The 22,181-nt window shown below is 39.7% G+C and overlaps 1 protein-coding gene across 4 annotated transcripts in view; it reads left to right on the plus strand.

Annotated features, from left to right (window-relative positions):
• The window catches only part of LOC104143907 (transducin-like enhancer protein 4), a 103,009-nt gene that overhangs the window by 51,791 nt on the left and 29,037 nt on the right, over positions 1-22,181 (plus strand). For 2 of the 4 annotated variants that reach the window (XM_068928013.1, XM_068928015.1), the window contains 2 exons: positions 7,011-7,215; positions 7,651-7,667. In XM_068928013.1, the coding sequence (XP_068784114.1) occupies positions 7,011-7,215; positions 7,651-7,667 (222 nt within the window). The remainder of the gene's footprint in view (positions 1-7,010; positions 7,216-7,650; positions 7,668-22,181) is intronic. The other 2 variants (XM_068928014.1, XM_068928016.1) reach the window with 1 other exon arrangement.

Genomic DNA, 22,181 nt, shown 5'->3' on the forward strand with positions numbered 1-22,181 from the left:
AGACACACAGAACAAGCGCTCCATCCACAATCAGAGAGCTGTGACTATTTAAGACCTTGCTTCATCAAAGTTGCTGTAACAGGGAAACTGCTCTAAGGACAAAAAAAAATCTTTTAAGTTTTGATTATTTGGCAAATGGGTATTACATTAAAGAGATTAAACATTGGTGCTCTTAGTGATAAGGAAAAAAATGCTCTCAATCAAATGCAATTGGTGAGAGGTATTTGGATATACATATCCTAGCACCAGATTTTGTTCAGTGGAATGGATCTGCAAAATAAAAACTCGGGTGATAGAATTGCCCACGATTTTACAATTCAGGTCTGTGAGACCAGTGGCATTACTGAACACTTTTTCTAGCTTTTGACAGTTTTACTATTTGACTCAGATTTTTTTTATCACCTTTTGGTCATGTTTATATAGCCCAGGGGATCAGAAAATGTTTCACATGAGGACCTTAGAAGGAGGTGGTTTAGGACTGCACCCTGCAAAGTGCAGGGATTTCTCTCCTTGTCTAATCATAAAGAAAAGGCCCAAGATTCACAAAGTCACAGTGAACAATGTTATCCTGCTCCCAGTCCAGATGAGAGACAATTCTTCCCAATGTCCAGGGGTGGGACATAAGTGGAGCAGTTGGGTAAATTAGGCATTTCAACAAATGTGCACATGTCTAGAGGCATTTTTTGCCATCAGTCTGTCTGTATGTAACTGTAGATGCCCCATTGCTGCCGTCATTCTTCTTTTGTCTGTATTGGTCTATGTAAAAATGTCTTGAAGTGCAGGTTTGATGTGTGAGCAGTGGTTGTGAGGCCACCAGTGCTCTGCATGGTAGGACTTTGAGTGCAGCTACATGTGGTGCTTTCTGCTTTTTCTTGCAGAAGAAGTGAATTTTCTTGTTGTTAGCTAGCAGGTTGGTTGGGGGGTTGGGGGGAAAGCTTAAGTGGCATGATTTATGCAAGAATTTCTACCCTTTATTAAGTGATAATAGAAAGTGATTCTAAAGAGCCTAATTCTTCCTCCCTCCACCCCCAGGGTGAGAAGTTTGAAACAGAGAGGAGGAGAACAATAAACTACTGAACTTCCAGATTCTGGGGGGAAAAAAAAGTACTTGGCCTTTTGCAAGTGACTATTTTCTTCTTCTTTAGTAAAATGCTGGCATCTCTTACCAGGTTTTTTATATTGTGATGCTTTTTTTATTTTTTTTTCTTTCCTCTCTTTTTTATCCTCTGCATGCTATTTCACTGAGTGAAAAATACTTGTAAGGGGTGGGGGTGGGGGGAAGGGAGGACAAATGGTGAAACGTGTATACTGACAGATATTCAGCATATATATATATATATATATATATATATATATATATATGATGAAGAGCGGAAATATTCTCTGCATATATTGCCTTTCAACCCACAGTGTGATTCTGTAGTTGATTTTTGTGCCTGGATCATTTAAAAGATCTTTGAGGCAGTTTGTAGAGATATGATTCTGATAGTTTCTTTGCTATTTATGTAGGAGTTCTGAATGCTCCCCTTCTGATTAATGACAGCCATTGATTTTCCCTTCCCCCCATAGCTTTCTAGACCAAGCTTGCTTTCCTCCTGTGGAATCGACATCCTCAAAGACAGAAATTCCTGTTTTGCAGAGAATAGGAACCTTGACATTTGCTTTTTTTTTTCTTTTTTCCTTTTTTTTTTTTTAATTTGGTCTTTATTCTTTCTCTCCTTTGTTTATTGTTTTTAACTCTTTTTTTGCAGATTTTCTCTTACCGTGCAATCATTGCCCTTTGTGAACAGAAATGAAATCTGTGCTTTCCGGTAGATTAGCTGCATATGAGTGTTTAGCGTGCCAACCAATCTCTAATACCTTCCTTTCACACCAAGCAATTCATTTGCATAATGATGGCCCAAAGGGTAGTAGGCTACTCCACCCTAAGTAGGTACTGCAGTCTCTTCCTGTGCTATATAGGCATGTAGCTCTGGGACCATTTAACTGGAGGAGCTATGGGATGACTCTCTTTGTAGACTCTTTTACTCTGTCTTAACATCATAAAAATTTGTTTTGTGGCGTTATGCCAGTAGAGAGAGAACTGTGTGAGGAAGAAATAGTGCTTATTTTGTCAGGTGGTCCAAGAGGCATGATAGGCAAAAATGCATATGGTCCTAAACACTCCCTTAACTGTGTGTGCCAAAGTACTTTCATTTCCGGTTTTTGTGCTGACCTTTGAACCATGCATTGACATTGTGCGCACTTGAGCCAGTCAATGTTTTTATCTCTTTCTTTCCTTTTCCTCATGGTTGCTGTTTTGTGTGTCCTACCTTACAAGTGATTCACTCTAAGTAATCAAATCACCTAAAAAATGTCATGGAGCAATTTCATTTAGATATTTTGGGTATTCCCCCTGCAGCAATAGTGCAGGTACTTGTAGTATGCACATGCTTATAGAACTAAAACGTGTTTTTGAAAGATTAGTTTGTTAACATCAGAAATGTCTTCAGGTTAGAGGAATATTTTCGGGTTGTTTGGATAATGGCTGTGAGCTTTTAGGATCTATAAGGGGAAAAGGAGTAGATTACTGTGACATAGAGCTGCTTGGATAGTATCCAGTAAAAACTTGAGTCTTTTCCAGGAAAATAGTCTTTGCATGTGCTGACTCAAAGAGAGCATTAGAAGCTAATTTTTAGTGGATTTATTGTCACATTTTACTTTACATTTGATCTCTTAAGATGTGTGAGGAAAAGAATTAAACCAAGCATCCATATTTAGAATTGCAGTTGTGAAAAGTAGTGATAACTCGGAGAAGAACCTTTTGCAAAGCATTTTTACCCATTTGTTTAGATGTGGCATTGGGAGTTAGTTGTTTTACGCTGTGTTACTGTAGATTACCCTTTGTTGCTGTAGAATATATAGAAGAGTACTGAGAAAATTAAAGAACGGATTAATAGCAAACAGATGTTATCTCTTATTTGATATATATGTCAATAAATTTTGGAAGTTTTACTTTCAGTTTTGACAATGCGCTGATTTAAACAAGCATTTTTGTAAACTTATTACAAAAAAATACAGTTTTATTTTTTGACTTCTTTCTGATTCCTGGGATTACCCATGTTTTTATATTTTTGCAGCTTGGACATTTCTTAAAAACATTGCAGTCCAGGAGTGTTCTGTAGAACATATTTCTTGACAGCTAACTGTTGCTGTTTTCATTTTTCAATAGTTTAAGAAATTTATAGCATAATTAAGCCTGGTGTACTGCCTTCACAAGTGATGCACTGATCCTGAAAACACATGCATGCTTGACTTTAAGCATACTGTAGCCGACTCTGCTATAGTCTAAAGTTAACCACATGCTAAGTGTTCATAAATGACATGAGTAAGGATAACACATTAAAAAGCAGGGATGGAGGAGAAAAAAACAAAGACATTACAGCAAAATCAAAAAATTTCACGGTTGCTCAGTTGGCTCACTTTTAGGCTTTCCTTTACAAGTTTTTAAATTGATTTTATGATCTCCTGCATTCATTATATAGGCAGAAATGGGTGTAGATTTTCTTCCATAATGGAGTATTTCTGTTTGGAGAGAATAAATAAATATCTAACAGTGTAAAACCGGCTGTCTTACTGCTCCGTATCTCTGGCAATTTTGAGAACTACAGAGGGTACTGCATTTTCTAGCACTTTGTAGCACTAACCTGAGGCCCAGTGGATAAGGTAGTGCCCTGTATTTTTCTAACTTTCCTGGTAACCAAGCAGCTGTGTACAGGTCTCCCTGCAAGATGACATTCACTGATGACATGTCTAGGCAGTGAAAGAGCAAAACCAAGTCGTCAATGTTGTGGGCATTAGAATGCAGTAATGGATTTCAAAGAGATGCAATGTCACTTTCTGCCTCTGCCTTCCTGAATATGTGTGTTAGCAAACAATGCTTAATTATGTGACCGTACTATTTTTTTTTCTGTCTCTTCTCATGATTACTGCCAGCTTTGTTCCCACAGTAGGTTGTATTCTGAGGGCAAGAGTCTGCCCAGTATTTCATTTGGATTGTTTTCGTTTCTATTTTTGGACCAATGTCTCACTTTTGCCATACAACCTTGTGTATCACGTTAGAGGAGGTTATGGTGCTTTCTTGGACCAGTGCAATCATCATTCACAATCCTCCCATTCCAGTCTAATAAAATGCATGACTTTCAGGAGTCCCATCATTTTGTCCCTGTCTCTCTCTGGTTTTGTATACAGGCGTCTTAGGCAATAATGGAATTTTGCATGTTATTTAAATTTATTTAACAATTTAGTTTTCATACCGGAGTGTTTTCTTTTTGTATGGTTAAATCTTAACAAAATTTCTACTATCCGAGTGAACGACAATTTTGTGGCTGTGGGGACCACTCATGTTCTTTCCAAATTTCAAGTTCCCATCGCCTTGCACAGAAGAGCCTGATCTCTTCAAAAAAGTATGTGCATATGGTTTTCCATAGCAGGAAGGCTGTGGGTTTGTGTTTTGGGGTTTTGTTTTGTTTTGTTTTTCCCACTCTTCACTTATTTTCAGTATTCTGCAATTCAACTTGCAGGGAAAATGGGTCAGTTCCTGGCCAAGAGGGTTTAGGTCAAACATGATATTATGAGTAATCTCAAGCTACTAGGTGCTGTCAACCCTAGGTGTCATCACACGCAGTACTCTTAGCATCCATATTGTTTCTGGAAAACGTTAACATTGTCTGGTACATCAAAGTTACACACAACACACAGCAGTCAAACGATTGCATTGGCAATGCAGGTTTTTTTAGAGCTCTTTGCAAACCATCCTAGATCCACAGAGAAGGTCAAAAAACGCAGATTGTGTAGTTTATTGGGCAGATCTGTGTAGCTTGTACAGTACAGTGCCATGAGTGTTCCTTATCTTGCATCCTTGGATCACTGGTGGTACAGTTAATGATGGGAGCAGTCTGTCACTGCTAATATTCTCAGGCTCTTCTCAAAGCCAGTAATTCAAGGCACTGGCAGATTCAGGCAAACATCTTCTTGCTTTGGTTTATAGCACATTTGCAAATGGATACTGGAAATTCCTTATTTAAAAAGAAGATTGAGACTCCAGAACATTGGATGTTTGATCCATTTCTTTTCTTCGCTTGTTCCCTCTTCTCTGTTTCTTCCGTGCCCCCTCCCCCAAATCCCGCTTGCCAGCTTGTTCTGTGTCTGTAAGGCAGCCCCATTTAGCCTTTGAAGCTAAACAATACACAGTTGGCTCTTGTTCCATTTTGTTGTAGTTAATTTTAAATTCTGAGCAATGAAGCATCCTTCCATAAGAGCATTTCAAACAAACAAAATGTGTTTGATACATTGTACAAAGAAGGGAAACTACTAGGATGACATGGGTTCGCAAGCAGGGAAAAGACTGATCCTTTTCCACCTAGAAGAATCTCGTTTTTGTTTCTTGGTGGTGGTGGTGGTGGTTTTTCCTTCCTTCATGTTCCTTTCCCTCCTTTCCTTGACTCTGGGCTAAGCTGGATGACACATACTTGACACTGCCATTCAGATTCTAAAGTATGGATTGTATTTTGAAAAGTGAGAAAAGGATCTACACGTTCATAGGAAGCTATTGAGAGATGGTGTGTAATGTTTTGCATGAGCTATGTATCGTGCTGTGTGTTACTTAACGTTCTTTTACTTTCAACTCACCCTTAAAAAAAATCCTCGCTAGGGAGAGGAGGGAAAAAACAAGTGAATAGCATATTGTTTGTTGATTAAAGAGCTAGGATGTGAGGTAGGAAATGAATTTGGATTCAAGTGAAAAACAAATAAAAGTAGGACTTGAATCTTCACTATTAGGAAATTAAAATGGAATATTTTTATGTAAAATAAGTTTTTATTTCTTCATCCCCCGAAGCGCTTTATGAAAACATGCACAGCCTAGTAAAATCCTAGAAGACTCTTGGTTTGATTTACCATGAGTCCTGAGAAGTGACAGCTTAAAAACTAAAAGCAAATTTCAAAGCTAGTAACTATGAACAGAAGTTAGCTGGACGGTTAGTGGGCAAGCCTTAGACCTGAACAGGTCTCTCTCGGGATGTATTTAACATAACTTTTTCTCTTTCTTATATATTTTTTTCTGCCTTCCCATTCAACAGCAACAAACAAGCCAACTACCCCACAATGGTTAGTATAGCATAGAGCTTGATGCAGCCTTGGTTGAGGTCAAGCACTCCAATTCGAACCTCTCAAGGGCTTTCTCTATGTGTTGCCAGAGTACTGGTAAAAATGACTTTAAACTCTTGTCAGCGCAGTTACTGGTGCATGCATCACAGTCCCACTCAAATAAACCTGTCACAACACAGAGTCAGCAGCTAGAAAAGAGTACAAGGGCAGGCCTCTAGCTTTTCATTCGAGCATCACTAAACGTGCACAGAGTGCCCAATTATTTCAGCATTATTGAGCAAGCCTACAGGAGGACCCAAGCCTTGCTACATTAGATTTTCTTTAGTAATTTGCTCAAGTACCGCTGAGGACACTTAAAGGGCTTAAAACGGTCGCTGCAACCAGTTTCCTTTTCTGGATTGTTAATTCAGGTTTTCTCTTTCAAATTAACTCTCACTGCATGCTGTGCAGTAGCGCTGGGAGAACTGTTTAACACTAATTTTCTCAATTTTCAGCCTTTTTTTTTTTTTTTGCATTATACAACTGCTTTTATAGTTATATATGTTTTGATTAGACATGTACGTGGTGTGTTTCTGCTAGAAAGAATAAAATCTAATAGCTCTGCCAGAAGAATAAGAATTTCACCAAAACTGGAAAATTCCTTTACTTTAGTCTCTTATTTTTGCTGATGTTTAATTCAGCATGAGGTTCACAGATTGTGTTGTGGACATTTTTAAAATGCCAGGTTGTTTGTGTGACCTTATATCTGTATGGATCAATCAGGTGTATTGACTGATCAGATCAATTACATCTGATGCATGCGATCAATTGGACAACTCCCTGTTTCCTGAACAAATTCAATATCTATATTTCGTTTTTCACAGCAGCAACAACTCCAGGCTCAGCATTTGTCGCATGGCCATGGTCTCCCCGTGCCTCTCACCCCGCACCCCTCAGGCTTGCAGCCTCCAGCCATCCCACCCATTGGCAGCAGTGCTGGCCTTCTGGCACTGTCCAGTGCGCTTGGCGGGCAGTCCCACCTACCGATTAAAGACGAAAAGAAGCACCATGAAAACGATCACCAAAGAGGTAGGCGCTGCTAGATGTGTGCGTGGCTTTCTTCATTTTTCTGTACTTCTCTTTTTCTTTTCTTTTAAACTCACGTCTGAAAACAAGCAAGCAAACAAACAAACAGCCACACACAACAGTTTTCACAGGAACTCCTAGCTAAATGCTTCAGTATTACCCAATTGTAGTCAGAAAGTGCATTCAAATGGTAGAAATCAGGATTTGTAAATCTGGCTGTACAGTATTAATAATTAACTGTACAGAAAAGTTAACATCTGTGCAATTTATTATTTAACAGACATCAGAATTCTTTCTTCCTAGTACGATAAATGTATAATTTTATGTAAACTAACTAGCACTTTTCTCTTTCTCTCTCCCCCCACCTCCCTATCCCCTGCTGCTGCTGCCACCGCTTCCTCCTCCCCTCCTTGCCTGTTGTGGCTGTTCTGCTTGCAGACAGAGACTCAATCAAGGTAGGACTCCATTTCATAGGTGGAAGGAGGGACTTAAAATAGCTGCACACTACATTTTATTGAAGTATGAACTGGAGTTGTGGAAAATGTCATAAACTGAAACTGAATAGTGACGTGTTACTTAGCGGAAATGTAGACTACGGAATACATTCAGAAAATGTATTTATAGCATAACTAGGATTGCATGTGACCTGCTGTCCATTGAGTTTGATGATCGCATCTTTGCTTCTAGGCTGACTCTTCAGAATTGAGCCTGTTGCTGTGCATGGGAAGAGAAAGCTATGTGTGCTTATGTGAGGTTATGAATCAGAAAGAATTAGCCAGTAGTTTTAAAACTTCAGAGACTGTAAAACTATAATTTTGATACATCCTAATGATACACTCTTAATGCAGATATAGTAAGATCAGTTACTTCCAGGAAAGAAGATACGTAACTGTGACTTATATAATTTTGAATATTCTGTCATATATCCTTTTGTGATTCAACATATGTGCCTGGATGCTGGTCCACACTTGACAGCTATCAAATTCTGTCTGATAGAGGCTCCTGTGATAGAGGCTCCTGTGGTTTTAATGCTGCAAGTGGAAAGACATCTTCTCTCTGCCCTTTCGTAGCTCATTCTGCTTTCCTAGCTGCCACTGGCAGTTTACCAAGTCACAGCAGATCCATTTGTTGCCAGTTACACAGTTACCTACATATTTCTGAGTAATTAGATATATTTACGGGTCAGAGCTTGAACAAATCATATAATTTTTAGGAGCATACAAATAAGTCTTTTTAGGTGATGGTGAGTGTCAAATAAGAGGTGCTTATCTCACAAAAAGTAAGACTGAACACTTTCCAACTGACTGAACACTTGGAAGTAATTTCTTGGCTTTTCAATGGTATTTTTTTAGAAATAAGTAATTCCAACTTAGGGTTGGCCAAATGGCAGAAGAGGTGTTAATTAAACAAAATTTTAGCTGTTTTTGACAAGATTACCAGATAGTTGCCCGGATGATGTTACGTATGTGTCCAAGGTAGATTGAGCAGAAGCACGCTGCCCAGCGTGCTGTTCAGCCTTGCCCAGACCAAGGATCTGCCGTCGTGCGGGCTCTGGTATGATGAGATGTTCCTTTGCTTTCCTAGCAGCTGTGCTGGGGACACGTCCTGTACCCTTCCCCAGCGTGTCTGTCCTGCCACTGGCACCTTTGCTGGGTCCCAGCAGAATGAAATTGAGCCGATTGTTGTCAGTTTTACTGTTACCCACGTGGCTCTGCATAACAACCAGGACCTGACAGGAACTGTCAGTTTTTACTGCGAGCTGCAAAGGCACCGAAGCTGTCTATCTGCAGACATAAGACAACATTTCACTTCAACTTCTTTGTCACAAGGGCTTGGCATTGGGATTCTTGCTTTATGCCAGTTTTGCGCAACTTAATGATGATTTCCTTAGAACATCCCCTGTTCGCTATGGATGAATAGGTCAGTAGATTTTCCCACCCCTTGCACCCGAACAAATAAATAAAGGTAGGGCAGGTTTCTAAATCTGAGAATATGAAAGTACTTGGTTTCCTTAGTGAGTCTGCATACCTGTGTAGCTGGAAACACAAACATTTCACTCAATAAAGTGAATGAAAAGGACTATTAATATGTAGGGTATACTAATCACTGTTTTCAAAGAAAAGATGTTAGCCTGTTCCTATAATCTCTGTGGGATGCTGAGGTATTTATGCTGGCATGCATATTATGGGGAATATTTATACCAAAAGACTGATTTTGTTTAGTTCATCTGCAATTATTTAGAATGACTCAAATGCACAATTATGCATACAGCTTTGGAGATTGAGAGGAAGATGTGACTGCTTTGTACCAATTTATTTTGAAATGGTAACTATAAATAGATGTTTGTCTTGTTCAGTGTTCGGGTTGTGAGTTGGATTGTGTATCAGCATATGGGACTTGCAGCCAGCTTTGCAAGGTGAAATAGTTTGCTAATTTCCTTAAATGTTTTCAGTGATGCCCAGAGTAGCAGTTAGTTGCTTGTTCTATCGATATGTGCTCCCTTAAGTGGCTCCTGGTTAAGAGACGGTTTTTATGGTTGTCTGCTGTGTGACTTGAGATGTTTTTTGTCAACCAGAACGTGCCAGTTGCCAGCAGCTGGAGTCTGTGTGCATGTATGAAATAATTTATTCATGCAGGATAATGCTCCTTAACATTTAACAGGTAATGAATGTGACATAAATTTCCTTCTTGCTTTTAATTTTTCCCTTTTCTCTTCTAATGTGCAAACAGGCAGCTCTGGTACTCTAAATAATAAGTAATTTTTGGCCATCTGTCAAAAGGAAATTTCAATACAAATTTAAATTAATGGTGCCTGAAATTTTTTATAGCTCCTCTAAAAGCCTCTAATGTGCAGAAAATTCTGAATCTGCTGGTAGTAATTAGTGTAGCATGTAATGAGGATATGGGCAACGTTATACAGTCCCAGTGTAACGTTTTGATATGGTAGCAAAATTTTGATTTATACAGGGTTGTGGCTGGGTTTAATTGTGAGAGGCACTTTAAAATCTTTTCTTACCAATACGGATTATTAAGCAGGGCAGATTTTAGAATAGCTCATGAAGTGTAAATTTAGGCTTTACCATAGGATTTGGGTAGTTATAGTATCCTGCCCATTGGTACAAAGAAAGGAGCTCAACTGAAGTGTCCTGTTCCCCTCCTTTTGGAAATCTCTTGACAATCGTTCCAGTGCTTTTGGCTTGTCAGGCAGTTTTCTTCATTAAACTTGGTGTCTCTAATTAGGCTTTTCTTGACTCTCCTTTTAGTTATGCTGATTCACCAGCACTGGAAACCTAAGACTTCCAGCCAAACAAAGGGGGACCTGCGGTATGAGATGCGTCCCTTTGGATGAGCAGGGAGTGCAGGTGATGGGAAGGGCTATATTGCACTTCTTGTGCGCATGGTTTTACAGGCTCTTTGGCAAGCGTGGTAGAAAACTCATCTGTGTCAATGCTGAGCCCTGAAGCCAGGAGCCAGGGGTTGGAGCCATGAAGTAAGACAGACTGACATCAAAAGCCAGTTCTTCAGGCATGGTCCTATTCCAGTTTATATCACCCTTCTAAAGGCAACTTTTTCTGCCTGATGAAACAAACCAGGTTCAGTTCCTTCCAGACACCTCTCTGGAGTGAGCAGTTTGCTGCTGAAACTGAGTAGGGACCTTCCTGATACCACAAAATGTCCAGAAGCTACTCCTAAGTAATAGATCAGCATCAGCACAGCAAGCTCTGCGGAGGAAAGCGGCTTTGGGGGCTTTTTGATTTTTATGTTGGATTTATTCCTCTGAATCCTTTGCAAAGTTTGAAGTGTGCGAAAGCTCTACGCCCCGTAAACTGGGTCACGTCACTGCTCATTGTACAGCTGGTAGGGGGGCACGTCGGACAAAAGGAGGGGAAGGGATGACAAACATGAGGGCTTTTCTGAAGTGTCTTAAGGGCTGTGAGGGAATACAGTGTGTTTAGACAGACAGACAAACAACTCTGCAGTCAAATGTGCAGCTTTTCACAAAAGGTTATGTAACCCCTTGTCATAAGCAGTTAAACCTTAATTATTTGTTTATTTTTAGATTATTATGCTGTGGATTCTTGCTTGCGAATCATGCCCCTCAAGGATTTTTCCACCTCCTATAAGACCTGCTGGTGGAAGAGACGTGTTTGTCCCAGCCCTGGTCCTCACCTGTCCTCTCTGGGACAAGTTTGACAAAAGTTTATCTGGTCCCTAACAAAGTCCCTTCTGTAAAAAACTTGTCCTCTGAAGAAACTAAAGAAGCATTTTGCAGAAATAGGTATATTCTGGCAGAAAGTGATTTAGCGCTAGCAGTTCCTTCCTGTGACTCTTGCTGTCTGCAGGGACACCTGGAGTAAGGCATCCCCCTGGTGCTACTTGAGTTGTGGGTCAGTCAGAGGTAGCTAATGGTATCTTTTACAGTTTATTCAAAAATGTCAGTCTTCTGAATCAGGTTGAACTAGTGTAACTTTCTCCACTGCTATTGTTAAGCTAGTTCTATTGTTTGTTATACTTATTTGTCACGTCACCTTTTTTCACTTGCATTGTGAATTATGTGGGACAAATCATGTCTGTAGGAAGGCATTCCAACACAGTGGAGACTGTGTTCATCTGGGTATTGGGGGGTTACTGTTTCCGCAGCAAAGAGAACCCATAATTAAAAGCTGCAGTCTCATTGCAGGAATAAAGTAGCCTGTCTGAGACCCCTCTGGAAAAAAGGCTCAATGGAAAAGATAATTTTGCTTCTGATATGATGCATTAACTGTATCCATGTATATTTTAGTGGAATTTCTGTTTAGCATGTTAGTGAACTAGGAGAAGTCTATTAGGACAAATTCAAGTGCCTTTAGCAGTAAGATTACTTTTGCCTTAACCTGTGTGAAGGGCGATAGTTACATAGATGGGGCAAATACAGAGAAAGTGGACTGGGTGTGATTCTCATGTTCCATTTGGATTTCTGTTGGCAGGTACCCCAGTGCTTGTTACAACTGAGCCTGTCTCAATTTAGCTCCTTGAGTTGTTAGCCAGTATTGAAAGTTTAGGCCTCTGTTCATTAATACGTGAGTAAGCTGCTCACTCTTGCAGTTACAATGTGATGCCTTTTTTTTTTTTTTTTTTTTTTAAGTTGTATGAATATAATGCTTCTGGAGAGAGCAAGGTAGTTTAAAATCAAAAAGTCCAAAATATGTTGTTGTACTTTTGGTATTACCAAATGTAATTACATTGCTGTGACATCTTTTCTCTGCTGGTAGAGGAACACCACCTGAGCAGACGTGATACGTCACCATAGACTTTATCGAAATAGTCATGTTTCTTTAAAGTGAGACTTCCTCTAGTGGTGTGAGTCTCTCTCAAAATGTTGCTACATTCAGTAGGTATTCAACAAGTTAAAGAAACATAGTTCATAGTTATCTGTTACACGTCCAAAAAAAGTTAGAGGATTTATTTCTGACGATTTTATTCTTTTGCTAGTTAATACCACCCAGTTGAAAATCAGTTTGTGTATTTGTTAAAATTAAAATGTTTTACATTCACATCACAGATTGTGTGTGTATTTCTCCATACAGAAAACAAGGCAGTACATGTGTTTAGCTTTCTATAGTGATTGTTTTAAGTTGAGCGTGTTTGAACTAAACTTTGCTCTGCAAGAGTTCTGTTTAGACCTGCATAGGTGTTTGGGGGGGTAGCATTATCAAAATATAATGAGTAATTTCTCTTGGCTTGTGATGCAGTAATTTGCTTGGTATTAATTGATATCTGCCTCTGGGCATGTAAACTGTGCAGAATGTTACAAGTGCCCTAATTCCAGAAAATGTGTTGTAATTGTTTGTTTGTGGAACAGATGAATAAATATCTTTGGGGCATAGCTGATCCTCAGGTGGTGAACGTGAGTGGATTGATGATGTGATTGGGTGAGACATGTTTGCTTGTTGCAGTCTTGTCCAGTACCCGTCAGCTGAAGCAGAACAAGTATTCATTAGCAGGGTCCTGTTTGTTGTCTTGGTCTGTCTTACAGAGATGATTTTTTTGCTTTTTTTAAATAATCTTTTCATGGTTGGATGTGTAGCAAGTTATTCAAATCTCTGTTTTTAACAGAGTTTTAAAATATAGAACTGAACCTTAGTTAATATCTCCTTGGTACTTCCCCCACACTCACCCCCCCCCCCTTTTTTTTTTAATTTCAATTTTACTTTTTGTTTTTCTTTCCTTCAGTGTCACATCATTTGCCTTTTTAATGAGGTCATTTGGGAATTTTAATTTAGTGTAGACTATTTCTATGAAAGTAACAGCATGTACTCCAATTTCAAAGAATTAGCTGCTTCTGCCATTTTTGATGGCTTCACCTCCCTTATGCAATAACTTTTTTCCTGTTTCTATATATAAGCTATACACTAGCGTCTTACCTTGCACCCTTTTGCCTGTTGTCACGGGATGACTCTTCTTCAGCGGCGTACCCACATTTGGGCAGACTCCTGCAGTGCTTCTCCCTATCAATGCTTCTCCCTATCAAACTTTATTTTGCCACGTGGTGATTTAGAGTAACTCAAATATTCTCTCTCCAGATGCTCTCCTCACCAGGAGGCAAACACTTACACGGGTTGTAATTTCTAGCGTGAGCAGTCATGTCCAATTATTTCCGTGGCAACAGGCAGTGATGTTGATAATACAGGCTTATGACTTCACCTTGTAGAGTAGGAAGAGGAAGTTTGCTGGGGTGAGGGGATGGGTGGAAAGGTCTTCTCCAGCACAAAGTCTTCAGGAAAGTAATAGCTGTGAGAAAAGAGCTGGCGGAGGGAATAAATCTGTTTTTTGGCCTTTCTTGATGTTCTCCTTGTTGTAATGTAAGGGGGCAATTATAATCGTCCCTTGGATGGTGGCTTTTGTGGTTTGCAACAATTTACTCACGGTGAATGTATCCGGAGTGAAGCACGTGCTTGCAGCTGGGGTTAAATATCTTTCAATCTAAGTAATGAGAAAATAGGCAATATTGATCAAATTTTATCAAAGCAGGACACAAACTAGACAGCTGCTTTCTGCTTTATAGATTTCTCTTGGCTCAGTGATACATTTTTTTCCCTATACAGAGCAAGTGCTATTTTAATTTTAAATTCTTTTAAACTTTTAAGTCCAAAGTAATTTGAATCATCCCTTATTTTAATGCAAATTAATGAATTTATTGAGTATTCTAATTATGTATTACAGTGAGAAAATATTACCTTCTAGAACCAAAGGATGATTGAAACGTGTTGCAACATTCTTTCTCCTGACTACAAGTCACTGAAAGCTAATCGTAGGTTAACATTTGTGTTAAGTTGCTTTTAGTGCCTTTTCCCCATGCTAGAAAAGAAGTACATTTCCAGCTGGAGTGTTGTCGATTTCTTAGGTCGATTTTAGGAGAAGTTGGAGCAAGTGAATGGTCTGACTGATTCATAAGTTATTATGAGAGACTGATAAGTGCACTGTGAATTACAAAGTTTTAAACGTATTTTTGAGGGACAAAATAATTATGCCAGCCAGAAGGAATCAGTCATTGAGAGGAATTTGCAGGAAAGTTGCACCATATCTCTCCAATACAGTGCTAATTAAGTCAAATAATTAATTAAATATCTGCAGGTTGATTAGCCTATTTTACATAGCAATTTGAAAAGTTTTGTGTTTTCTTAAGCGACGTTTGGCCTTTTGAAGAGTAAAAAATGGGAAATGGCTAATGTTTTTCATCCAACTGAGGGAAGAAAATAAAAATGTCTCCATAGCAACAAAGCTTCTTTCTAGATGGTTTCCTAAGATATGCCCGAACTAGAAGCAGATGTCTGATTTGAGAATCTTGCCTCCTTCAATGTAAACAAATAACTTCTAGGCAGGTGTTGGAAATAATATGGAAATCCTATTAAGGGGCCCTGGGTTCCTGTCACTCAGGAAGCCCCTGCCACAAAAGGGTTGGTTGTCTGAATAAAAGAGACAGAGTAAATTCTCATTAGGCTTTAGCTTTTCCCAGGAAATGATTGTCTCTGCGTGTTCTTTCTCCTGTGAATCTGAATGTAAGCTGTTTCGTCTATTGATCTATTCTGCCAGCCCTCGCTTTCTCCTGCTCTCTTTTGGATTAACACTTGATATGTGCTGCTGCTCTGAGAGTTGTGACATTTGTGATTTTAACCCCCAACCCTCCATCTTCCTACCTCCTCTGACAAAGCAACAAGCGAAAAAGGAAACAGGACAAAACACAACTTGGGCTGCGGTGTCGCAGGCCTGTTGAGAGAGAACAAGCTTGGATTAAGGCGAGGACAGAAAATCGGTGATGGGGGAGGCGGAGCAGCAACGTCTGAGATGGCTTATTGCTCCTGCTTGTTTGTGTGAATTTATAGATTATGTTGTAGTCCTTGACATGGTAACATAGAGTGTTGCTTGAACAAAGAATTTTTCTTTCCCTTTTAAGGGACCACAACTTTGGAAGGGTTTCGATAAAGGTTCAAGCTTTGCTTGATTACTGATATGATACTCTTTGGGATGCAAAATGAGATTACAGGTTTTTTTCATAATGTGTCTAGGAAGTCTGTGTGCTTTTTCTTTTTCCTGTCTTTTGAAGTTATTGGGAAAATATGTTGTGTCTGCAGTTAATCACTTGTAATTCTAATTTATCACTTGTGCTGCATTTGTACTTCATAGCATCGATTTTGGACCCAAACCCCATTATTCTAAGCACTGTCCAAACACAACGCTAGCTTTTATTTACTTAAGGCCCACAGGTGAAAACTTTAACAGAGGCCTTTCAGGAACAAACACTTAGGACATGTTTTCCAATGTTTCTAGGGTGGAAACTGAGACCATATTGCCTCCTCCTCATCTCTGCTTTTTTTTTATTTTTATTTTTTTTGTGTGTAAGGTGTGCATAGTGATACTCTTAATAATACTCAGAGGGTTAAATGTGGATAAACACAAAACAAGGCTTCTGAAAAGCCTCACTATTATCATGCAGCATTTCTCGGACTATAGTCCCCGAGACGCACTTCATAAAGCCAATAAAGCACACACTGGTGGTCTCCCGTTGCCCTAGCAACAGACCATAGGGCACAGTGTATGTGAAATGCATGAACATCTGTGAATTAATCTTTTTTAGTTTGTTCTTTTCTTGGCACTGATTGGGCCACTCCGGCTTGTGCTTGTGACATTGCGTGAGGAGGGATAAGCTGAAGAGTCCCCCTGGGCCCTGCCCTAAGTGGTTGGCAGAATGGAAAGTGAAGTGAGATTTATCCAGGCAGTGCTTTCAGTAGTTGAGGGATTTAGCCTGACAGCACTCTCGGTGGGATGTTATTAGCTTACTTTCGGCTGCGCAGGGAAATGAATAAAAATTTTCTAGTAAATCTAGGCATTATTGGGTTTATTGGTCTGCCATGAAAAAATAATCTGAGGAGAAAATTGAAATAATCACTTGTATTTATACTGCAATTTACTGGACTTTAGCACTCCTATGCTTTGCTCTCATTGGATTAGAGCGAAAATAAGAGAATAAAAATTGAAGGCTAGTTTGTCTCGGGGAAGCCACAAAATGGAGATGCATAACCAAAATCAGCGCTGATAACTGACTCAACGAGAGGCCCAAGCATAGCTATATTACAGAGATTCAAAACTTGAGAGGTGATTTCTGTAAGAGACGGTGATGAGCTTGGAGGGTGCCTCCCCGAGTAACCAACCAGCGCGTCAGCATGGAGGTAGCTAGCATCCAACTGTCCCTTGTCTGGAAGCAAGGGTTTCCCTTCACCTCCCTGCTATCCTCCTCCGCCCCTTGCGCACGTTATGCTGCAGGTTTTGTTTTCTGCCCCTAATGTCAATACCAGCTGCTCACTTGCAAACAGCTTAGCTCACCCATGCCACTGTTTTCCACCGTATCTCCGAGAGGACTGTAGGGGGAACACTGTGTATGTCATATAATCAGCTAGTGCTGGATACAATCAGTATTTTAATGAGGTATTGAAAGTGAAATGCTGCTTTAATCTGCTAATTGCATTAAGAGGACAACAGATTGCTCTATATCGCTTCCTTTTGAGCTGTGAGCTTATCAAAGAATACCAAGGTGCTTTTAAGTGAGGTATTACAGCGAGTCGGACTCAACTTGTTTGCCTACGAATATTAACAGGCACAGCTGTACCTCTGTTTTTCTGTCTCTTGAGAGGCAGTGAGTGCAGCTGTGGGAGTTTCCTTAATGCACACTTATGAGTAAGTGGGGCTGAGAGGAGGGAGAAGGGAAAAATTTCAACACTATTTGTTCCTTTTTGTTTATGAGGTAAGTTGTCTGTTGTGGCTTGTCTGCAAGGCCGAAGAGTGCAGCGAAGCTGAAGTATTACAAGCCACTGTATTTTTAAAATGGTATGGAAAGTATTTTCTTTGCAATATTAATCTTGTTAGGTCAAAATAATTTAGAAGCCAGGTTTTATTGATGGTGTCCTGTTTTATCAGAGTGGTGTGTGATGCAGGGGTGCAGCGCAGGTGTAAAGAACAGGAGCCAGGAGTGTGTCTTTTGCTTGCAGTTACCCCCAAAAAAAGGGTTGTTCATAGGGGTGAGTGGTAGGAGTCCAGCTCAGACTGCAAACAGTACAAAACTTAGTGGCTACAGCAACACACTGCTTAGTCCTTTGCTCATGCTATTTTCATAATAACATGAATGGCCGGACTACAGAGAAATCATTACTTGCATTAAATTAAAAAGCAAGTGTTGATCTAAGTAACATGAACATCACATGCCTTATGATGTGCCCAGCAGTTAGCAAATCATTGTGAATGGCTTGGTGTAATTTGACTATGTGGTTATATTTCTTGTCTCTCCTTGCTGTGCTTTTGCTGAATTCATACCTGTTGATGCTATATTTCTATCCCACCTCTGTTTTTCAGGTTTTCTTTTAAAATATCAAACTGCAATTATATTTTGACCTAGAGGAAGCAAATGTTTTTGCAAACTTTTCCTTTCCTGCTTTGAGAAAGTAGTTTCTTACCGCTAACCTGCAAATACAACTTTATAAAGGAGCTTTGCTGTCTCATACTGCAAAATGCAAGAGGAATTCTGCATCTGACTAGTTTAAAAGTAAGCCCTTGAAAATCAGTTACCAACCAACCTTGTGGGGAGAGAGGTACCATTTTTCTGCTGTTCCCTTGAAGTAAGGTATCATTCCAAGTGCCCTGTCAGTGTACATAATTGGTATTACAGTAGCAAAGGCACCCTGCTTTCAACATAAAGACAGCCTGTCCAGGGTCAGTTTGGTGCCTTTATAAAAAGCACCGTATGTTCACCACCAAGGTAGCCTAAAAGCTTTATATCACACCGCAGGGTGTTTGAAAGCAATTAAGTATTTAGTAGGCCTTCTGTAGGACTCTTGCAAGCTTCGTGAAGGCTTTCTGGTGGCTGTATTTTCTCCAGCCGTGGAAAAGGCTGGAAATGCCATTTTCCACCCTTATTACTGCTCCATGCGATGAGGAATAGGAGATGTTTTTGTGTGGCGTTGTCTCTCTTCCCTATTCTTTTTAGAATATTTAGCATAGGACTGTACAGTTTTTCCCAGGCAACTTGTACCTGTTGCAGCCTTTTTGATACTGAATGCTTTTTGTGCTGTAATTCCTCTTTGCTGTGTTTTTGATCCCTGTGGTCCCTAAACCATTTTACAGATATGGCTAACTGACTATGCCAGTGAAGGCACTGGTCTTACTAATGCTGATGAACAAACTTAGTGTTGCATGCATCGATAACTTAATTTATAATAGTAAATGTAAATGAAGTTGTTCACCAAGTGCAGCAGGTCTGAAATACGTAGGAATATCTACCCCAAACAATTTGTTTAATTATGACAAATACATGTGTTTTAATTTGACATATAGACAGAATTTGTCTTACTCTTTTGCTAAATCTTAAACCTGCCAGGAATTCTCTTTGGAATAGTATGTATTCAGCATGCACAACTGCTACTATGGATGTCAATAATAAAATACCTATATCTATAAGTGTATTTGATACTGTGTTCTAGCGCAAAATATGTATCTGTCCAACACTGAGCTGTGATGTATATGTAAACTGGTCTTAGAAAAAAACAGTTGTTCACATCCAGAGTTGTTCTTGGCAATAGTAGGATTAAATCAAAGCAAGCACCACGTGTAAAGTACCTTATCCTTTTTCCTAAAGTTTAGAAATGATCTGTTAATGTAATTGTATAATGATGGACCGAAGCCAATGAAAACAAGGAAATTGACATCAGAAGGTAGGTGCTTCCCCCACTAAAGAGAAAATTGAGGTGAAAAATGTAATGTTTAGCACCTACATTCTGCCACCTGTGGCTGGTTTATGCTGCTCTTTGAAAATGTAAACATCAACCCTCATAAAACCTCTACAGAAAAGCTTGTGAATATTCAACTTATAGGTGAGGAGAAAGAGCTGCTAAGGTGGGTGATTAGTAAGAGATCACATGAGAAGTCCCAGAGGCAGATGTAGGGATAAATGCATGTTTCCTCTTTGTGTCCACCTTACTAATTGCTGTGCCAAGTTTCATCTACTTTTTACATGTTCCCTGGAGATCAGTCTATTTTACAACTTACATGAAAAAAAGAGGAAGAAAATTCATAGGCGTCAACCTTGTTTGTGCTGTATAAAGATCAGGCAACTGATAGACCAGTGTGCGCTCTTATTTAAAAAAAAAAAAAAAAAGTCTCTATACAGTAACACCAGAAGCTTTGTGTTTAAAAAAAACAAAACAAAACAAAACGCCAAACCAAAAAAATTAATCCTCCAAACATTAAGCTTTTAAAGATTACAGGTTACCACTGCCCTCTTTTATGTCAGAATTTGCCTATTTCCTTTTCTCCAGTGGGACATCTGGCAGTTCCTTGGAAATATTTGAAGAGCCCATCATTTAGTAGTTTACGTGGAAAGCCTTGAATAATTCACACAACAAATGATTAGACAAGTACTTGTCTATCTAACTGAATTATTCTGCCTGTTTGTTGAAGCAGTAAAGCAGGAGAACAGCATTTCCTTCCCTAGAGGGTTTACAGTGGTAGTATTGACCCACCTAGTTATTGGGTTTCAGCCTTTTGTTGACACTATTGTAAATGAAAGCAGCCTGGACAGGCACTGAGCAGCTGGGCTGGATAATTGCAAAGGATTCATGCTTGTTCCTGTTACCCCCAGTGTTTGTAGTGGGTTGTTTGCTTTGACTTTTGTTGAACTGTTGACAAAAGCATTAGATACAAATGGGAACAAATAAAGTGTTGAGGTGCCAGGAGCGCTTGGCAGTAATGGTGATTTTCAATCCGACTTAAATGGGGAATGTGGACACTTATCTGAATGGGAAAGGGAAGGTGTGTTTAGTGTTTATGTGCTTCCCCCTCCCCTTTCTCCTCGTTTCCATGTAAATATGTTAAAGATGTTTTTAGCCAACACATGCGACTGAAAACAGAGCGGAGGCAGTATCACCATTGCCTTAACTCTTTGGCACTATATTTTTTGAAGCTCTTTCTGACTGTGGATGTCTTACTGGGCAAATCCAGTTCCTGGCATGAAAGGATTAAGTATAAAAAGAGAAAAGGAGAAAGAAAGGAAAAGAAAGAAGGGGAGGCAGGAGGGGTAGAGTTGGGAGAAGGGAGGATTAAATAGAACAGTAGACACTGAACTAGTATAGCCAGCAAAATTGAAGTCATTTACTGGAACGCTTTTAATTTGGTTTAAACAAAATACTCTTTTGTATATTCAAATGGGGAGTAGCTCAGCTGTTGTGAAGCCAGAAAATTAATGGTATTTTTAGAGAAATAGCAAAAGCATGTCAACAACATAGCTGTGGATGATAATGTTGGCATTTTATTCATGAGGAATTATCAATGCAGGTTACTGGACAACATAGTGTGACTGCAATGATTGAGCACAGGGGGAAGCGGCTGTCCTTCTGTAAGATGATTTCATTTTGCATTTAGTCTTTCAGGAGGAGAGCGGGGAGAGAGAAAGGAAGCATTTAAAAACACGCGTCTAAGATGCCTATCCAGGCGGTTTCTGACTGCTGGGGTCTAACCTTTTTACCTCTGTCTGACTCATTGTTTTGTCACTCCTCTTTTGCCAGCTGTCCTTTCATCTTATGTCAGTCTTGAGGGGTGTCAGAGAATAGAGGGAGAAGAATAGAGTATGCTTAGGAAATCTTTGTTGAAAAGGTAGGTTTGGCCCTGGATGAGCTGCAAGCTTGTTCTAGCCTTCTCGAGCTCTCAGGTTTGTCCTTGAATGTTGTTTGCTTGGGACCCCTAATGCATGTAATGCATTGTGAAATATGGTTATGTTGTCTGGTCATGGAGGAAGTTAGTAAATGATCTGGAAGGGTCCTATCTCTTAGCAGGAAAGGTGCTTCATATTTGCTATTCCAGCTAGAGTTTTCTTGTAGCAGTCAATCTCAGAGTGCGATGCAGGTCAACTGGAAAGTAGCAAATATAGTTTACAGGGTTGAAGTCACCACTACTATGAAAGGAGAAGCTATGATTTTTACATGCCTATCTGCAGGTATACAAAGGTATTTCTTGCCTCTGCTGTACTCTATGTGTCTGGTGCTGAGATGCCAATAGGGGTTCAAAGCACCAGAGTTGTCTCATGCAGGAATTTTTGCTGCCGGCCTTCACGCAGTTGCAAGTTTTCCACTGTAGCAGGGTAGTTGTGGCATTTATGGGTCCTACTTACGCCAGTCACCCATGAATGCTTTTTGTTCCCCATTGCTGTGGTTGCCACGTTGTTCCTAGTCTCTTCACAATAATAATGAAAGAAGGGCAGCACAAAGAGAGATAAGGAAGAAATTACCTTTTGCTGCTGCCATTACTGTGGTTTCTCGTAAGGTGCAGTATATATATATATATATATATATTGGGCCAACTCAGAGCCCTTTGGACGTCAGCAGGGGACGTTCTGCCCAGATGTTAAATACTGTGGGATCAGGGCCTGAATTTGTTATTAATCCTACAAA

The sequence above is a fragment of the Struthio camelus genome, chromosome Z (assembly GCF_040807025.1).
Source record: "Struthio camelus isolate bStrCam1 chromosome Z, bStrCam1.hap1, whole genome shotgun sequence".
Taxonomy (NCBI): domain Eukaryota; kingdom Metazoa; phylum Chordata; class Aves; order Struthioniformes; family Struthionidae; genus Struthio; species Struthio camelus.